The sequence below is a fragment of the Chrysemys picta genome, chromosome 1 (genome assembly GCF_011386835.1).
Source record: "Chrysemys picta bellii isolate R12L10 chromosome 1, ASM1138683v2, whole genome shotgun sequence".
Classification (NCBI taxonomy): domain Eukaryota; kingdom Metazoa; phylum Chordata; order Testudines; family Emydidae; genus Chrysemys; species Chrysemys picta.
The window spans coordinates 292,096,901-292,115,855 of NC_088791.1; the positions used below are offsets into that span (position 1 = coordinate 292,096,901).

Genomic DNA, 18,955 nt, shown 5'->3' on the forward strand with positions numbered 1-18,955 from the left:
CAGGGATCAGTCCTGGGTCTGGCACTATTCAATATTTTCTGAATGACTCGGATAAAGGAGTGGAACAGGATTAGAATTCAAAAGGACCTTGACACATTGGAGAATTGTTCTGAAATCAATAAGCTGAAATTCAATAAAGACAAATGCAAAGTACTTCACTTAGGAAGGAAAAATCAAATGCACAGCTACAAAATGAGGACTAAAGGGTGAGGATTCTGAAAAGGATGCAAGGATTAATTGTACATCACAAACTGAATATGAATCAACAATGTGATGCTGTTGTGAAAAAGGTTAATATCTTCCTGGGGTGTATTAATAGGAGTGTCCTATGTAAGACACTGGAGGTAAAAGGTCCTGCTCTATTTGGCACTGGTGAGGCCTCAGATGGAGTACTGTGTCCAATTTTGGGTATCACGCTTGAGGAAAGATGTGGACAACCTGCAAAGAGTCCAGAACAAAGCAACAAAAAAGATAACTGGTTTAAAAAAATCTTGACCTATGAGGAAAGGTTAAAAAACTGGGCATGTTTAGACTTGAGAAAAGACAACTGATATGTTAAGGGCTGTTATAAAGAGGACTGTGATCAATTGTTCTCCATGTCCACTGAAAATAAGACAAGAAGTAATGGGCTTAATCTGCAGCCAGGGAGATTTAGGTCCGATATTAGGAAAAAAACTAACTATAAGGGTAGTGAAGCTCTGGAACAGGTTTCCAAGGGAGGTTGTGGAATCCCCATCATTGGGGGATTCCCCACAATTTTAAAACAGGTTAGACAATCATCTGTTAGGGATGGTCTAGGTTTACTTGGTCTTTCCTCAGAGCAGGGGGCTGGACTTGATGATTTTTCACAGTCCCTTCCACCTCTACATTTCTATGATATCTCTATATTTCACGCTTTAGGTTATACTACATAAATAAGTCACGTTTTTCATGATTTCCTGACATCAGAATTTCCCAATGGAGTCAAACCTTTATATACAAATGTGATAGTAAGATATACTTCGTATTACTGGTATTTTTATTTTCAATAATTGCCAGTATCCTGTAATCACATGCTTGAAGAATTATAGGACTTTTTAAATTCTCTAGTATTTGGAACAAGATAATATAGTGATATCATAAGCTCTTCTACAAAGTCAAAGAACACACCTTTTATCAGGTAGAAATAAAACATAGCTGGAAACCTGTAATATCACATATGGAGATGGTTACACCTCCATATGCTGCTGTTACTACAGCTGTGAGATTTTTAAAACCATAAATGGGCTGATACACTGAAATGTTCCACCTAGTTGCAGCACAGCTACACAGAGGCAGAACTGCATAATGCACTTTTAAAAAAGACCTTCAAAAACTATTGCAGATGGTTACAGTCAGTATCATGCGCCAATCCCGAGTAGATTCCATGCCTAATTCTCTGCAGAATGGGACTCGAGCCAACTGTGGCAAAAACCAAGCTCCAGAGAGAGACAGATCAAAATACGGACTCAGGACAGAACATATCAAATATCAAACAAATTGGATACTCTACTAGAAGAAGAAAGATTTTTTGGCTTTCATCTGTATTGAGAGAGAGAGAGAATATGGTTTGTCTGTGTGTTTGTAATACTGTCTTAGGAACTCACACACGCACAATTTAGATATTTCCCAACTACTAAATAATGTTGTTGTTTTTTCCCCTCATCTTTCTAATGAAATAGAGGACCACATGGCTGCCTTTTGTTTACTTCTTTCTAAGCTATCATTGCCAATGATGAGAGTAAGAATATGCCTAGCTTCCGAAAGAATGTTCAGATACTAAATGGGTGCTGTAAAGCACCAAGGAATGGAGTGAGTAGTGCTAATACCACTACCGGTGAAATCCTGCCCCTTGAAGCCAACGGGAGTTTTGCCATTGACTCCAGCGGAGCCAGGATTTCACCTTAGACTTTTTTTTTTTGTGTTTCATCAAATACAGTCCCTTTTTTATTGTAGCTTTATTTTAAGTCAGTGAGAATGATGTATTTTAAAAATATGCATATAATATTTAGAAACAGGCATTCCTCGCTAGTTCGTAACTATTATTAAAATGTTAAGGTTGGTCAACTTTTAAACTTAGCTGCTTGAAGGAGTACAGTATGTGCCTGCACAGATATTGTGGTGTACCACACAAAATCCTTGCTTGGCAAAAATGGTTAGGGAATCAGAGTCAAAGCTCTTTCATTCTATTCCTGGCTCTCCCACAGACTCGCACTGTGACAAGTCACCACCTCTGTCTGCCTCAGATTTTCATATCTATAAAATGGGAATACCTCACCAGAGTCCTTCAGTGATTAACACAGTGTTTGTCAATCAGCTCTTTGGATGCAGAAGCTTCATGTAAGTGTAAACTATTGTTATTATTAAGAACAATATTCCAGCAAGAGGGAATGATTTAATTAAACACTTGGGACAGATCCAGGCCCATTATAAGGCTTCTTTGTGCCATCAAGAGACCACTAACGCCAGCTTAACTGACTTCCTGAGGAAATCCTAACTGACAAAGAGCCAGCATAGCTAGCTCTACACAACCCTAACCTGGCCTCCATGGTATAAAGCAGTGGTTCTCAAACTTTTGTACTGGTGACCCCTTTCACATAGCAAGCCTGTGTGTGCGACTCCCCTTAGAAATTAAAAACACTTTTTTACATATTTAACACCATTATAAATGCTGGAGGCAAAGCAGGATTTGGGGTGGAGGATGCCAGCTCGCAACCCCTCATGTAATAACTTTGTGACCCCCTGAGGGGTCCCGACCCCCAGTTTGAGAACCCCTGGTATAAAGAATGTGTTGGAGACATGGGCAGCGAAAAGAAATACTGCTGCATGTTAGAACAGACTCTTAGGAGAAGTTACCAGTGGATTCAAGTTAGAACAACCCTGAAACAAGCCTGTGGTAGCTGTGGAGATCAAGGAGCATAAGGATGGCATAAAGCCACCCTCCTTGAGTCTTGTACTAAAGAGTCAAGAATTAAGCTCTCTTTCTTATATACACACTGATATCTAGAGTAATGAGCAATTTAACTATACACTTCATATAAAAATGCTGAAAATATTGGGTTGTTCTATGGGCAGACTGAGGTAACAAATCATTTCTGCAATCTCATGTAATTTGCCCCCATGGATCGGCCAGATTTAACATCACCGCCCACAAGGAACATGACTAATCAGCTTATCAGAAGCACTAGAAGAATAAATTAGTTCTTCTTTTCAGAGATATCTGCATAGCACTTGTGTATGAAATATTTCCACTATATAAGCTTAAAAATATGCATTAATCAAAAATACAGAAATATGCAAATCAGGATGAATAAATAACAGTTGTATTGAAGTTTTGACTAAGCCAAATAAAAATATCTGAGAAAAGCAAGCATTAGTACATTACTTCTATTCTGAGAGACATATAGCACACCTGAACTATATAGCACATCTTTATGTTAAGGGCAAGGCCTTCTTTGAGGTGGTACATTCTTCCTTTGTAAAGGAAGCTGCCCACCTTCACAGGCAATAGATTGAAGAAGAAAAAAAAAAAAAAAGTCCTCTACATTGCTCCGTGTAGCAGAGCGCAGCTGGCTCTCCTGGCTCCTGCCTCTGCTAGGCTCCGATAAAGTCACTCAGAGACCCTCTGGTTCTGAAACTATTGGTGATTTTATTTACAAGTCTGTGTTCCCACCACCTTCTCACCATACAGTGTACACAGCTCTGGGTTCCTTGTGTCTGAACCCAGGAGGGAAGGGCATTCTCCCTGCCTGCTCTCCCTTGCTCTACTCCATCCCACCACCCAGGCTTCCTTCTTCCCAGCCTCTTATATAGCCCTGGGCTAATTGGGCTGGCAGCTGGCTCTTATTCCCCAATTAGGGGAGGTTCTTTCCAGCCAGCTCCACTTTATTCACTTAAATTGGGCTGGCATGGCAGGGGGCGGATTCTACAGTCTTTCTGCTCAGCACCCTGTTACACTCCACGAAACAGGTAAACAATATACATTTGCTATTCTGAGCTTTGTTCAGTGTTGCATACTATTATGGTACTCCTGGTTTCTCCACAAGTGTATATGTAATTAGATTGGAAGAAGAATATTATCTTTGAAGGAAATGTGGTCAAGTTTTCTATAGAACATGGCCTTTGAAAAACCTTAAAGAAAGAGTCAATCACTTGTTTTATTAATTTCCTCACACTAAAATTTATTTCTAGTAAGAGCATAATTTTTCAAGTAATCTAAGTTCACATCTCCATCAGCTAAAGTAAGGCCTTGCATAAGGTTGGATGCCAATACTAGTTCCATAGGGAAGACAAATTATTGTATTTTTCTACAGGCAGTTACATTTTTAAAACCATTAATACATTTTTGAACTACCTACTTACTGCTGGCTTACTTTACAATTCTCACTAAGTGCAAGAGAAATAGAAATTGCTACCAAGTGAGCTTGTGATGGCCTTCGTTTAAATTATTAACAATGATATTTAGCACTTTTAGAGTATGCTACATCTTTAAAACACGTGGTACCTTTTACCCTCCTCCTCTTTTGTCTATAAGTTGTTTATTTAGATTGCACACTCTTTAGGGCCGGGACCTATCTTATAGATATGCAAGGTGCCTAGCATTTCTGAGGAGAAAATAATAATAGTAGATCCAGTGTACAAATGTTAACTAGCAAATCCTAAAGTTCAAATGTGAATTGAGGAAATTCAAAATGTTGAAATTGCTAACTGTATTTAGAAATCATTTAAACTACGTTTAGCATTTCTGAGCCTCCTGCTGGTCATCACCATCCTGCTGCTTGCTGAAAAGTGAGCATTAGCATTATGAAAGTCCAGTATAAAATGTACCAAGCCATTTTCCATCCTGCTTTAATAATAACTGTTTAAAGGAGAAGGTATGCTTTTAAACATTACATTTTTATTTTAAAAATCGCTTTTTATGCTAGTTAAACGAGCACACAAGCAGGATAGAAATTGGCTTATGATTTCTATTGGTGATAAAAGTGTTGTCAATTTTCAGCAAGAGGTGGGCAGCCACCACACGCTCAGAAACAGCAACTTTGATTTGAAAATTTTCAGCAATGAAAACTACAATGGAGTGGGAAAATGGAAGGCCTGGAGGGAGCAGAGAGCACGTGTGTCTGGCGGTCATGAACAAGGAATAGCACTGGTGAGCAGGGCTGGTGTAGAATGTTCTCCAGTGAATCTCTGTCAAGCAAAGTGGTATAAATTGACTTTAGAGTACATGAGAGTCTAGCCATCTACTCTGAAACTTCAGTTATGTGAACCAGTGAATAATCTGAACAAGACTATAGGACAGATAAGATCTAAAACATGACTACTCTGCCTTTGCTATGAAGTGATAAAGAATGTTTTGTGGATCCCGAGGGTCAAACTTTTAACTTAAGATAAATGAACAAAAAAGGATAGATTTTTTTTTTTTTTAATTACAACGTTTGCAAGCAAGCACAGGATGAAAACCTTGGCACCTTGAATGGGAAAGTAATAGTGTACATGGCACGAAAGCAGGCTTATCTTAATGTGGCTGCTTTAAAAAAAAATTTTAATATGTCAACTGGATTAGTTCCTAATATCTAGCCTCTTGTTACTTAAACGTCTGTGGTGGCAGTGATAACAAGCTGTGTTTTATGGACACAAAAAATGAAACACATCCTGAATTCTGAGCAGAATTAACCAGACAAAAAGAAAGAGAGTCCTTATCAACTCTTAAGAGCACATGAAGAGACTGAATTTGATATACAATCAGTTTTCTACGTTGCTGCACAGAAGTAATTTAAGGTACCTTTCAAATAAGGCTATATATGTACAATACTAGTATATTTGTCTTTTTAGGTTTAGATTTCTCTGTAGTTATTTACTTATTCTAAAATTAGATTCCAATAACATTCTCAGATGTAGGCACATGAAACTGAAGATTTATCAATGGCACAATAGATGCGACTTCAATGAAGCAAAAGAGAGTTTCATTTGCTTATACCAATGGTGAATTTGGTTCACATATTGTAAAGAGATATATGTTTTAACTTACCTGGTTGCCAACTAGAAGAAGGTGTTCTCCCAGCAAAAAGTCTTTTAGCATATCCTCCATCACGATCATATGCTAGAGACAAAGAAAACAAGAATTTTAAATACTGTGCTTATACACACAAAATAAATGCAAGATTACTTAAAGTATTTTTCACAAGAACCCTTATCTATTTATCTATATCTATTTATTTGGTATTTTAATGGAATAGAATTGTCTCAATCACAGCAGAGGGAATCTATTCAGTAACTGAAACAGTTTTTAACTCCATTGATATACTATCCTGCACTCTGACTGGCGTTAGGTGTCTGATTTCCGTATTTCTCAATAACTGTTCAGAATGAATTTCCTTTTAGTCTGGTGGGCTAATATTTGTCAGCCACAGTACAAGGACTGATATAATGACTGTATGTATGTAGACTGCATCATGGAATGAGCCACCCAAATACCCCGCGAGAACTTGCTTCAATACAGAAATAAAACCTCTGCTACCCGCACACCCTAGTTGTCACATACCACTCCACACTGGAATCCATACAGGGTATCATTAAACAAGTACAACCCGCTCTCTATGTGGACTGCATCCTGAAAGAAATCTTTCCTGAACCCCCTCTTCTGGCCTTCAAACACACACACCCCAAAACTCTCCAAACTCATCATCAGAAGCAAGCTCCCCATAGACCAGGACACACCGACTCAAGGCACACCAGACTCTGCCAGAACAGATGCAAAACCTGCAGACATATCTCCACCAACAATACACCTTTCAAGATCCTTGGATCCGGCACATGCCTATCACAACATGTGGTGTGCCTCATCCAGTGAACTAAATGCCCCAATAAAAGCTGTGTGGGTGAAACTATATTCTTGAATGAACTCACACAGGAAAATGATAAAAGACAAAAACAACCTATCACCTGTGGTAAACACTTTTCACAAATTTCAGAGCGATAGCCATGTTACTCTGTATCAGCAAAAACAACAAGGAGTCCTTGTGGCACCTTAGAGACTAACAAATTTATCTGAGCATAAGCTTTCATGGGCTAAAACCCACTTCATCAGATGCACGGAGTGGAAAATACAGTAGCAGGCATATATACACAGTACATGAAAAGATGGGAGTTGCCTTACCAAGCAGGGGGGTCAGTGCTAATGAGACAATTCAATTAACAGTAGAATACCAAGGGAGAAAAAATCACTTTTGTAGTGGGTGATTTTGTAGAGGGTGGCCTATTTCAGTTGACAAGAAGGTGTGAGTAACAGTAGGGGAAAATTAGTATGGGGAAATTAGTTTTTGTAATGATCCATCCACTCTCAGTCTTTATTCAGGCCTAATTTGATGGTGTCCAGTTTGAAAATTAATTCCAGTTCTGCAGTTTCTCGTTTTTGAAGTTTTTGAAGTTTTTTGTTGAAGAATTGCCACTTTTAAGTCTGTTATTGAGTGACCAGGGAAATTGAAGTGTTCTCTTACTGGTTTTTGAATGTTATAACTCCTGATGTCAGATTTGTGTCCATTTATTCTTTTGCATAGAGACTGTCCGGTTTGGCCAATGTACACGGAAGAGGGGCATCGCTGGCACATGATGGCATATATCACATTGGTAGGTGTGCAGGTGAACGAGCCCCTGATGGTGTAGCTGATGTGGTTAACTCCTACGATTGTGTCCCTTGAATATATATGTGTACAGAGTTGGCAATGGGGTTTGTTGCAGGGTTTGGTTCTTGGGTTGGTGTTTTTGTTGTGTGGTGTGTAGTTGCTGGTGAGTATTTGCTTCAGGCTTGGGGGCTGTCTGTAAGCGAGGACTGGCCTGTCTCCCAAGGTCTGTGAGAGGGAGGGATCGTCCTTCAGGATAGGTTGTAGATCCTTGATGATGCGCTGGAGAGGTTTTAGTTGGGGGCTGTAGGTGACAGCTAGTGGCGTTGTGTTACTTTCTTTGTTGGGCCTGTCTTGTAGTAGATGACTTCTGGGTACACTTCTGGCTCTATCAATCTGTTTCTTCACTTCACCAGGTAGGTATTGTAGTTTTAAGAAGGCTTGATAGAGATCCTGTAGATGTTTGTCTCTGTCTGAGGGATTGGAGAAATTCGATAGTATTTTAGAGCTTGGCTGTAGACAATGGATCGTGTGATGTGGTCTAGATGAAAGCTGGAGGCATGTGGGTAAGTATAGCAGTCAGTAGGTTTCTGGTATAGGGTGGTGTTTATGTGACCATCACTTATTAGCACTGTAGTGTCTAGGAAGTGGATCTCTTGTGTGGACTGGTCCAGGCTGAGGTTGATGGTGGGATGGAAATTGTTGAAATCCTGTGGAATTCCTCAAGGGCCTCCTTTCCACGGGTCCAGATGTTGAAGATGTCATCAATGTAGCAGGAGTAGGGGCGTTAGGGGACGAGAGCTGAGGAAGTGTTGTTCTAAGTCAGCCATAAAAATGTTGGCATACTGTGGGGCCATGCGGGTACCCATAGCAGTCCCACTGACTTGAAGGTATAAATTGCATTGTATGTATAAACTCCAAGGTATGTATTTATATTATTATTATTATTAGAAACAATTTAACATTTAGCAGTTTGGTTTTTATCGTCTTTCATTTAATATCTGAATACATACATTACATTTTCAAACAAACAAATAAATAAATAAATAATTTGAGAGTGCTTCCTGTTGACCTGCTATTAATTATGTTGTGGGGATGAGGGCTTATTTGGTATAGACCCCCAAATTTCTTCAGCTCAAAATATTACCACCACATAAAACAGGATGCACACTCAAGTTATTACAATAATAATATTGCAATAGATTACAGCAAACTACAATAATCAAGAACTAATAAGAATATTTTTTTATATGATGTGAAGAAAAGTCCCAATGGTCAAATTTGTCTCTGGTACACATCCACTGAAGTCAAGAGATGAATTTGATCCAATATGTTTATAATTACACACATTTATATCACTTGAAGGTGAGACATTGATCTCTAATACTAGTTAACTCTGACTTCATCTCAAATACAAGTTTCTATTGCAATTAGTTTATTTTCAAGAAAAAGAAAGAAAATCCATCCCAAATCAAAAGTGTGTGGCCATACTGCATTTCTCACAATCTCAGAATTAGACTGACTAATCAAAGTCACTGTTAAAATACTTGTGATATATTTAATACTAACTAAATGTTATAAAACATTCTAACGTGTACAATTAGTAATGTACTTGAAAACAAAAATCAACCTAAACTTGCTCTAAACAAATAGATTTGTTGCAAATAAAAATAATGCAATTATCTAAGGACCTTGATAACATGAAAAATGCAGGCTGCTTTACTAGCATCAAAATGTTGTGTATCCTCTGTATCTAGTGAAAATAGGTCATCTGTAAGTAGGTCAGACAGGGTACTTAGAAAAAGGAATGACTGTCTTTACATAAATGTAACATAATACTATATTTTCTTTCAGCATCATCATCTCATCACTGGTATTTGCTTCTTGAAATCAGTAACTCCTGCATTAATACTGAGTATATGGAAATATTCAATTTATAACACTGCAAAAGTTGTTTTGATTTTCCAAATCGCTCTAGAGCAGGGGTCGGCAACATTCGGCACGTGGCTCGCCAGGGTAAGCACCCTAGCAGGCCGGGCCAGTTTATTTACCTGCTGATGCGGCAGGTTCGGCCGATCGCGGCCCCCACTGGCTGCGGTTCGCCATCCCGGGCCAATGGGGGCGGCGAGAAGCCGCGGCCAGCACATCCCTCGGCCCACACCGCTTCCCGCCGCGTCAGCTATACGTTGCCGACCCCTGCTCTAGACCATAACAAAAGGCAATATTTTAATGATGCTTATAATCAAAGCTTAATATTGCAAAATCCTAACTACCCAGGTCAAAAGACTATCGAATGCACCATAATTTTTGAGGAGTAGGGGAGAAGCTTCAAGGCAAATTACTTTATTTTCTTGCATACATATACACTGTAAATTTACAGCTGAGCAGATTAGTTTTAGTCTAGATTTAACATCATGTATCCCAGCAAGCCACGTCCATTACATTTTCTGAGTTAATTGCTAAAAACATGGGAGTACTTCCTCACATTTCGTCATGTAAATAAATGAATCCTAAATTGTATAAGTAACTGTGCTCAAGTTGTTTCCATCAAACAACTATTTTTGCACAATAAATGCAAGTACTCATTAGAAATTGTCTAATTTTCCTAGCAACAGGGTCCAAGTTAGTATTGTAGTAAGATATACAGAGAACATTTACAATCATGTCATGTTCATATAAGAGATTTGCAAATGGAAATGTCAAAATTCCACTGGCTTTGTCAATACATATTCAATGCCCCCCAATAGCTAGGCTAATTGGGGCATTTAGCACATATCTAAAAATCATTGTTCTTCTTTTGAGTCTCACTATATGCAGCCCAGTTTAGATAGCTGGCTCCCGCTTTGGTACTACATCTTCAGTTGCAGCATGCTGTGATTTCACAGCAATGCTGAAACCCCACTGGAACATGAAATGTTTTGGGGGCGAGTGTGCATAACGAAATGCTGGGTTTTTAACGACACCACACAATAATAATCGCTTTATTACCCACAGGCCAGTTTCATTCTCCAGCAGATTTTTATGGTTGTGAAATCATCAGAGAATTTTAGTGTGTCACACTGGGGTGGGAGCTGGCAATGCAGGACTAAAGAAGAAAACTAATTTTTAGTTGGCAATATGCTACTTTCTGACAGTTTTTTAGGAAGAATCAAACACACAATGCTATTGTTGATAGATTTGGGGCAATTTCCTTTAGCCAACATGTTTAACAAAAATGCGACACCTAAACAAAGCAAATAAATAATTCTAACATAGGTCAGGTTCCGATTTTTGCAGTGCTTTCAATTTGCAATCACTACAATTACTGTCTCCTTAAACGAGAAGATGGAAAGAGTAGCACAAGGGCATTATTCTAGGGTTTAGGATTTCATCTGTGAGAGTCCCAAAGTTAAAGTACTTTACTGAAATGACAGCACAGAACAAAACCTCAAACATCCAATTTTTCTAGGGAAAATTAAGAAGATTCTCACAAATTCACATTGCCCGCAGGGCCCACGCAGCGGAGGCTGCACTCTCTGCTCTGTGGAGGGCCAGCAAATGAGGGGGGAAAGAAAGAAAAGGATATGAAAAAATGAAGGAAAGGAAACTCCCTAAGGAAGAGGCCCTGCCAGGCTCTAAAAGCTAGCACTAATAGGCAAACACTTCACAGGAGTGCTCTAGCTGCCTGTGCTGCCTATGAAAGGCAAAGCATTCTTGAGATTCACTCAGGCTACATCTACACTACAGGGGGGAGTCCATTTAAGATACGCAAATTCAGCTACGTGAATAGCATAGCTGAATTCGACGTATCGCAGCCGACTTACCCCGCTGTGAGGACGGCGGCAAAATCGACCTCTGCGGCTTCCTGTCGACGGTGCTTACTCCCACCTCCGCTGGTGGAGTAAGAGCGTCGATTCGGGGATCGATTGTCGCGTCCCGATGGGACGCGATAAATCGATCCCCGAGAGGTCGATTTCTACCCGCCGATTCAGGCGGGTAGTGTAGACCTAGCAGTGGGCAGGACCTATGGCAAAGCATGCCCTGGACTGACAGCTGACACTTCAGTGCTGTGGTGACCAGAAACCTACCCTCTCTAGTGAAGAGCAGTGGACCTGCCTTTGCTAGAACACTTCCCCTTTCATAGCATGTTCACAGACCCACTTCTTTGCTTTCTGTTATTTTTCTTATTCTCTTTCCCTTCAGATACATTCTGGAATTTCTCTAGGTCAGCTGAAGAGTGTGAGAGGGTGAAGTAACATTTCTATTAACACCAAATAGCATGATAATTGTGAGTACAGAGCAGAGATTTTAACCATTAGTAGCCATATTAGAGATTTATATATATGCATATATACAGCATAGTTCTTGAGCAATTCTTGCACTCTGATTAGCTAAACATGTCTGTCAGCCAATTAGAATCCTGGGATTTGCACGTAATATAGTTATTAAGAATACTGTACAGTGATTATGCAAATTAAACACTCAGAACCAATGAGAGTGCATAGATTACATAACTGGAGGAAAATTGTATGCTGCAGCGACTTTTGTTGTATTTCTGCACTCTAGAGATTCCATTTTAGAATAATAACTGAATATTATTTAAACAGGAGTGCACCAGTCTATGATTCGGCTCAGTATGCTGTTAATAAGCATATTGTTTGTGTATTAAAAAAGTGTTACAAATAAAATTACTATGAACAGTGATAGGTTTTCAAAAATTCAATTGTTTTGGATTTTAAAAATGTATATGAGTAATTCCTAATCCAAATTTGTGTACTGCAAGCTGCGAAACTTCAAGTTATAAACTTCTAAAAATAGGATCTTAGAAAGAAACTGTTTACCTATAACAACAGTGACTTAGGCAAGTTGCAATAATAAAACCTCTCAACACAGTATTTTATTGATTCACTATAAACAAAATCCAGGTTCAATAGTAGTTCGTTATTTTTTATGAATGTTCTACAAGATTTTTATAATCTCTTTACAAAGGGATGGGTAAGAAGCTTGATCTCTAGTCATCTGAAATGAGCACCAAACTTACCAACAAGATTAAAATTTTTCAAGGATCACTGTTGCAGCCTGATGCAACCACTTCACAAACATGCTCTTTAAAAAATCTTTACTACAATGTTTAACAAACTCTATTGCATCTGTAGGGTCAGAGAAATGCACTTACCTGTGTGTTCTCATAAAACAGAACATCAGGCACTTTCATTTTCTCATTGGTATTATAAACAGGCATGGTGGCAGATCCAATCCTCAGAAACCCATTATGTATTTCACCTATACATTTTATGAAAAACAAGGAATTACTTACAACACTGATTTGCAGATGTGTGGTCAAGAATACTGGTAATGAGATAATACATACATTTGTTGCAATGTATGGGTACAGCAAAGCTTCCAGCTTTCAGAAGAAAGAGGACAGAAAAGGAATAGCATAAAGCTCTAAGGCTTAAAATGAGTTCCATTACAATGTGTGACAAATTGGTGATGTTAGGGGGAGAAGTATCAGAAAGAACACTGCAAATTGTGACAGCTGCTTTGGCTGAAGCCTTAACTTGGTACTCCCTTCCTCTAATCATTGAGTGCCTTTAAAACTGTTTGACTGCACTCACCTCTTGGAGAAACAGCATGCCAGTTATTTCCTTTACACTTTAGGCAAGATAAAGTCACTGTTGGTTTCTCCATTCAGCACATTTTATACAAATGGGCTAATAACACAAAATAGGCACATTTAAAACGTCAGTGAAAAGTGGCTAAATTTGTATATGTTGGGAAAACCTTCAGAAGTAGTTTGGAGAGAAAAATAATTAAAACCACTGTACTGGCTAACCACAATAGTCTGCTACAAGTAGTTATGCTACAACACAGCAGTTCCAGATAGTCAACTCTGCCTCCCACAGATGCTTGCCCTTTTCCTCTATTCAGACATCCTGTTGGGTTGGATAAACCTGAACTGTAATACTGAGAAACTGCTCTCCATTGTTTGTTTTTATTTTTAGTTTAGTTTAACTCTGCTATGGTTTTGCAAATGGCAGAGTTACAAAACTGCTGGTAATGTGAGCATTAATTTACTAAATCTGCTGTATTTTTGGTAGTTCTAATGCTGCACATTGTTAATGAATCAGGTTCAATCAGATTTATAAAGTAATATAAAGTTTGCATATTAGTGTCAGTTTTGCAAAAAAATTAAAAACTTTGTATGCAATGGAATGACTCTCAGTCATATTACTATAATTCAAACGATCCTACCTTTATGAAGTTATTACTTGGCACCAATTTATACCACATATGTTTTGAAACTGAAGAGAGCCTGTATTATTAGATACAGTAGCTGTAGACATTTTTACTGGTACAGAATTTTCCAAATATATGTTAAGACATGTCCCCTGTTTTAAAGATCTAGCAATAAAAACAGACAAGACACAAACACAGAAAACAAAACTCTCAACAACTGTGCAGGAGGAGAACAGCAAAGAGAGTACTGGTGAGCCTGTAAGGAAATGAAATAAGTTGAAAAAAAAGATTTAGTGGACAGGAAGTGACAGACTGTGTGGTACCTGACAGAAAACATGAAGCTGAGTGTGAGGAAAAAAAGATGGAAGCAGGAAGGCCAGAGGATAGAGAGGAGTAAATTGGGGGTAAACACAATAATGAACGAAAAGAGCTTTTTTGGGTCATGTTAAAGAGGAAGCACAGAGTACTGGGGAGGTGGAGGATGTGCTGCAATGAAGCAAGGTCTGGAAGACTTAATCACAGAAAAATTGTAAGCCTGGACAACAAGAATGCTAATGGAGGAAAGCAGCAAAGTGACCCAATAAAGCAAAGTGAACAAGGACCCCATTGATCTGGGAGGCTTAAAAATGTAACAGTCACACACAAAATTCCATGGGCCTGGCTACGATAAAGAATCACTTAAATTTAGGAAGAAAATTTAGAGAACATATGTAGAGAAATACAGGTACATTCTTTAGCAAGACAACAGCTAAGGGATGTATCTAAAGCAGGGCACACTTAATTAAGGGAACATTTAATACATCTTTTTGTGTTCAAACAATTGAGTAATGTTCATGAAAGATGAAAAACAAAAGGTGACAGAAGCTTACAACTATAATCCTTCTCCTCTTGTTTCCTAATATCATCTGGGTTTATCTCAATCCCTGAATCCAGCAGATTTTTATGTAAGGCTGATCTTGCAAGATTTGGCAAAAACCTAAATCAAGGAGGGAGAAAAAAAAGAAGGTCAGTTTTTACTTTTCTCAGGGTTCTTTTTGTCTTCCAAAATCAATGTGACACTTCACCCTGACCATGCCTAAATAATGTCAATTCCTGTCCCACTCTGACAGTTTCCAACTCCTCACCTACTCTATCTGTGCTTAGCAAAGGAAATGGGACCTCGTGCTACTGGAAACTGTCCGATTTCCTCTTCCCACATCAATAACTCCTAATTCCAAAGTTATATGGGCAAAAAAAAAAAAATACAATCACAAAATACAGAAAGGTGTAGCCGCCACGTATTCTTTAGACTTAATGTAAAATTCAGTCCCAAAAATTATATTAATATAAATGCTCATTTTAAAGCACTACATTATTATGTGGGATTCCAGTGAAGAACCTATAATGACGAATGAGTTAGTATGGGGGGGGGACGATGACCTTGTTCCTTCCACAGTTAATGGGAGCAAGATCCTTCAGCTGTGACTGATCCCAGATCATACAGGCCCTGGGCTTAGACAGCTGAATATTCTCAGTACCTTGGAGAATTTGGCCCTTAGACTTTCATCACTCATATTTTCAGAACTTTTCATAATTGCTATTGCCTTCCTTTGCAAAATCTAAGTTGTCTACAACTTTTTTTTTTAAAATGCAACGCCTAAATCTAAATACAAACCTTTAACTGACACCTAACCACATTGTATTCCATTAATACAAACCTGAGTAATATCTTTTTTACGACATCACACTTTTGACAATTATTAGTTCTGAAGACCTATTTCTATTAAGTCATTAAGCATATGCCACACACACAGAGATTAGAAAGAAGTGCTGAATGATTTGTTTCAAATTATGTTTGAAACCTGGGAATTCCATAGAAGTGAAATCTAACATTCTTTGATTAGGGAGGATTGGAATAGTAGCACTTCTACTTTTAATGTCTAACTCCTTTAAAAAAATTAAACCATCTTTTTAGCATATTAGCAATTGTTTCACAGAGCCTTAAACTTTCACAGTAAAATTAGTATGGCTACCTGGAAAGACAGGCTTTATTGACAGCATGGTAGAGACTTTCATCTGGATACTGTGATAGCCGACGACAAATTCGTAATAGCTGTCGTGTGGACAAAGATGATGCCAGTGACTGTGCCTGCCAAAAATAAAAGGTAATTTTATTAATAGTCCTCTTGGATTTAAACCAGAACAAACGTGGAAAAAAACTATTTACATTGAAAGCAATTATTTCAAAATTTTGGTCTTAAACAGGTGCTTTCGTCCTCATATCCCAGTTTGTACTGCTTAATCCTTCAGAAGTCAAAATTCTGTGTTTGTGGCAGGAATCTACCACCATGGAAATCATTGTGTCATCAAAATGTCAGCATTATGATTTCACTGAATGAGCCAACAGGAAGAAAAATGTATTTGATAAAACAGATGTGTGCTATATAAGTTGTGTTAACATTATATTTATTATTATTATTACTAGGAATTACAGCAAAAAGAAAAACAAGTGAAAATTAAATTATTTGTGTTAAAGCTGATTTATTTGAAAGTTTCCTGCAGTACTTTATGGCAGCACCTCAACATATATGACATGCCTCTGGATATATTAGAGATACAGTATCCTGATTTCAGATCATCTCGCGTCCGTTATTTTTAAATGAATTTAGCATTTGCAACAGAATTAACATCCTGGAAATTGAAGTCTTCTATTTATTACCAGCTGAATATGAGCTCCCCATGTGATGCTCTAGCAAAAAGAGCTAGCATGATCCTTGGATGTATAAACAAGGGAATAATGGGCAAGAATAGGGAGACTGTATTACCTACTTATACAGTACTGTGCAGACATTACTGGAACACTCACAAAACTGGGTGACTGGGCAACAAAATGGCAGATAAAATTCAATGTTGATAAATGCAAAGTAATGCACATTGGAAAACATAATCCCAACTATACATATAAAACGATGGGATCTAAATTAGCTCTTACCACTCAAGAAAGAGATCTTGGATTCATTGTAGATAGTTTTCTGAAAACATCCACTCAATGGGCAGCAGCAGTCACAAAAGCGAACAGAATGTTGGGAATCATTTGGGATGGAATAGATAATAAGACAGAAAATATGATATTGCCTCTATATAAATCCATTGTATACCCACAGTATGTATGCATGCAGATCTGGTCACCCCATCTCAAAAAAGATAGATTGGAATCGGAAAAGGTACAGAAAAGGGCATCAAAAATTATTAGGGGTATGGACCAGCTTCCATATGAGGAGAGATTTAGAAGACTGGAGTTTTCAGCTTGGAAAAGAGAAAATTAAGGGGGAATACAATCGAGATCTATAAAATCATGACTGATGTGGAGAAAGTAAATAGGAAGTGTTATTTACTCCTTCTCATTACACAAGAACTAGGGGTCACCAAATGAAATTAAAAGGCAGCAGGTTTAAAACAAGAGGAAGTATTTGTGGAACAATCTGTGGAACTCTTTGCCAGAGGATGTAATGAAGGCCAACACTATAACTGGGTTCAAAAAAGAACTAAATAAATTCATGGAGGATAGGCCCATCAATGGCTATTAGCCAGTATGGGCAGGGATAGTGTCCATAGCATCTGTTTACCAGAAGCTAGGAATGGGCAACAGAGGCTGGATCACTTGATGATTGCCTGTTCTGTTAATTCCCTCTGAAGCACCTGGTATTGGCCACTGTCGGAAGACAGGATACTGGGCTAGATGGACCTTTGGTCTGACCCAGTATGGCCGTTCTTATGTCCACATATTCAAATAGATATTGAAAGTTGGAGACGACTGAAAGAAGAGCTATCAAAATGATTCACAGTTTGGAAAATGTACCTTACGAGCACTAAAGGAGCTCAATCTATTTAATTTATCAAAGAGAGAAAGGGTTAAGAGACTACTTGATTGCAATCTGTAATTACACAGGAAGAAGGAATCTGATTCAGCTGAAGGTATGTTTATGGAGAATATACTGGCATAGCTATGTCAGTGCAGGTATAATCTATAATGTATAATAATGGCATTATCCGTAATGGCATAATCCCGTAATGTAGACACAGCCTATACCAATGGCAGAAGTTTTTGCATTGATGTAGAAATACCACCTCTGCAAACAACAGCAGCTATGTTGACAGAAGTATTCTCCCACCAACATAGCTGCATCTATGTTGGGCTGGGTCAGCACAGCTATGCTGGTCAGGGATGTAGTTTTTTCAGACCCTGACAGAAGTAGCTATGGTGACCAAACTACCACTGGGTTCTTGAATCTAGCAGCAAAGACACAATAATGTCTGAAAGGGTTTAACAGTTGACGTCAGAAAAATTCACATTAGAAATAAGATAAAAATTTTATAATGAGGGTAAATTAACTATTGGAACAAATTGAAGTCTTTATATCAAAATTGAAGATCTTTCTAAAATAAATCTTTTTGTTCAACCACAAGTTATCAGGTGAAATTCTGCATCCTGTGTTATGCAACAGTAAAGATTAGATGATCATAATGGTATCCTCTGGCCTAATTTATGAATCCACAAAATAACTACATAACATGGGTGATAAAAATACAAGTTTCTCCAAACCATCCTACCAATGTTTCTAAACTCTGCTTGAGTGAGGCCACCTGTAGAAGCAAGGTAACAGTTCAAGATCCAACCCCATTCATTCTTGAGTCTCTGCTGAGACCATTTACAAAAAGTGTCAGTCACTGTTAATTAGATAGTAGAGATGGGCAGGAAAAAGTTTTCCTGTCATGTGAAAATTTTTGAGATTTCAGAATTTTTTCCCATCTCGAATTGAAATCAAAAATCAAAAATCTCAAAAATTTTCATGAACCAAAAGTCCAAAAAATAATTTGGTTTGGGTCAATCAAAATGTTTCATTTTGATAAGTAGAAAGTAATAAAAGGAACCACTGACCTGAAACACACATTTCAATGCACAGCACGGGCAAGCTATTTATATTTTTTATATATATATATATATATATATATATCCTAACCTGCGATGTGTATGATTATTTTATATACATATATGCACATCTCATATCATACTGCTCTGCAGGTATCTTCCCACAGTGAATCATTTGTCTGATAGCATA

General features: G+C 38.1%; 1 protein-coding gene across 3 annotated transcripts in view; it reads right to left on the minus strand.

Annotated features, from left to right (window-relative positions):
* The window catches only part of VWA8 (von Willebrand factor A domain containing 8), a 300,653-nt gene that overhangs the window by 149,157 nt on the left and 132,541 nt on the right, over positions 1 to 18,955 (minus strand). For all 3 annotated transcript variants that reach the window (XM_065581171.1, XM_005301483.4, XM_065581170.1), the window contains exons 17-20: positions 15,869 to 15,984; positions 14,726 to 14,832; positions 12,793 to 12,899; positions 6,047 to 6,118 (exon numbers count right to left, since the gene is read on the minus strand). In XM_065581171.1, coding sequence (XP_065437243.1) covers positions 6,047 to 6,118; positions 12,793 to 12,899; positions 14,726 to 14,832; positions 15,869 to 15,984 — 402 coding nt within the window. The remainder of the gene's footprint in view (positions 1 to 6,046; positions 6,119 to 12,792; positions 12,900 to 14,725; positions 14,833 to 15,868; positions 15,985 to 18,955) is intronic.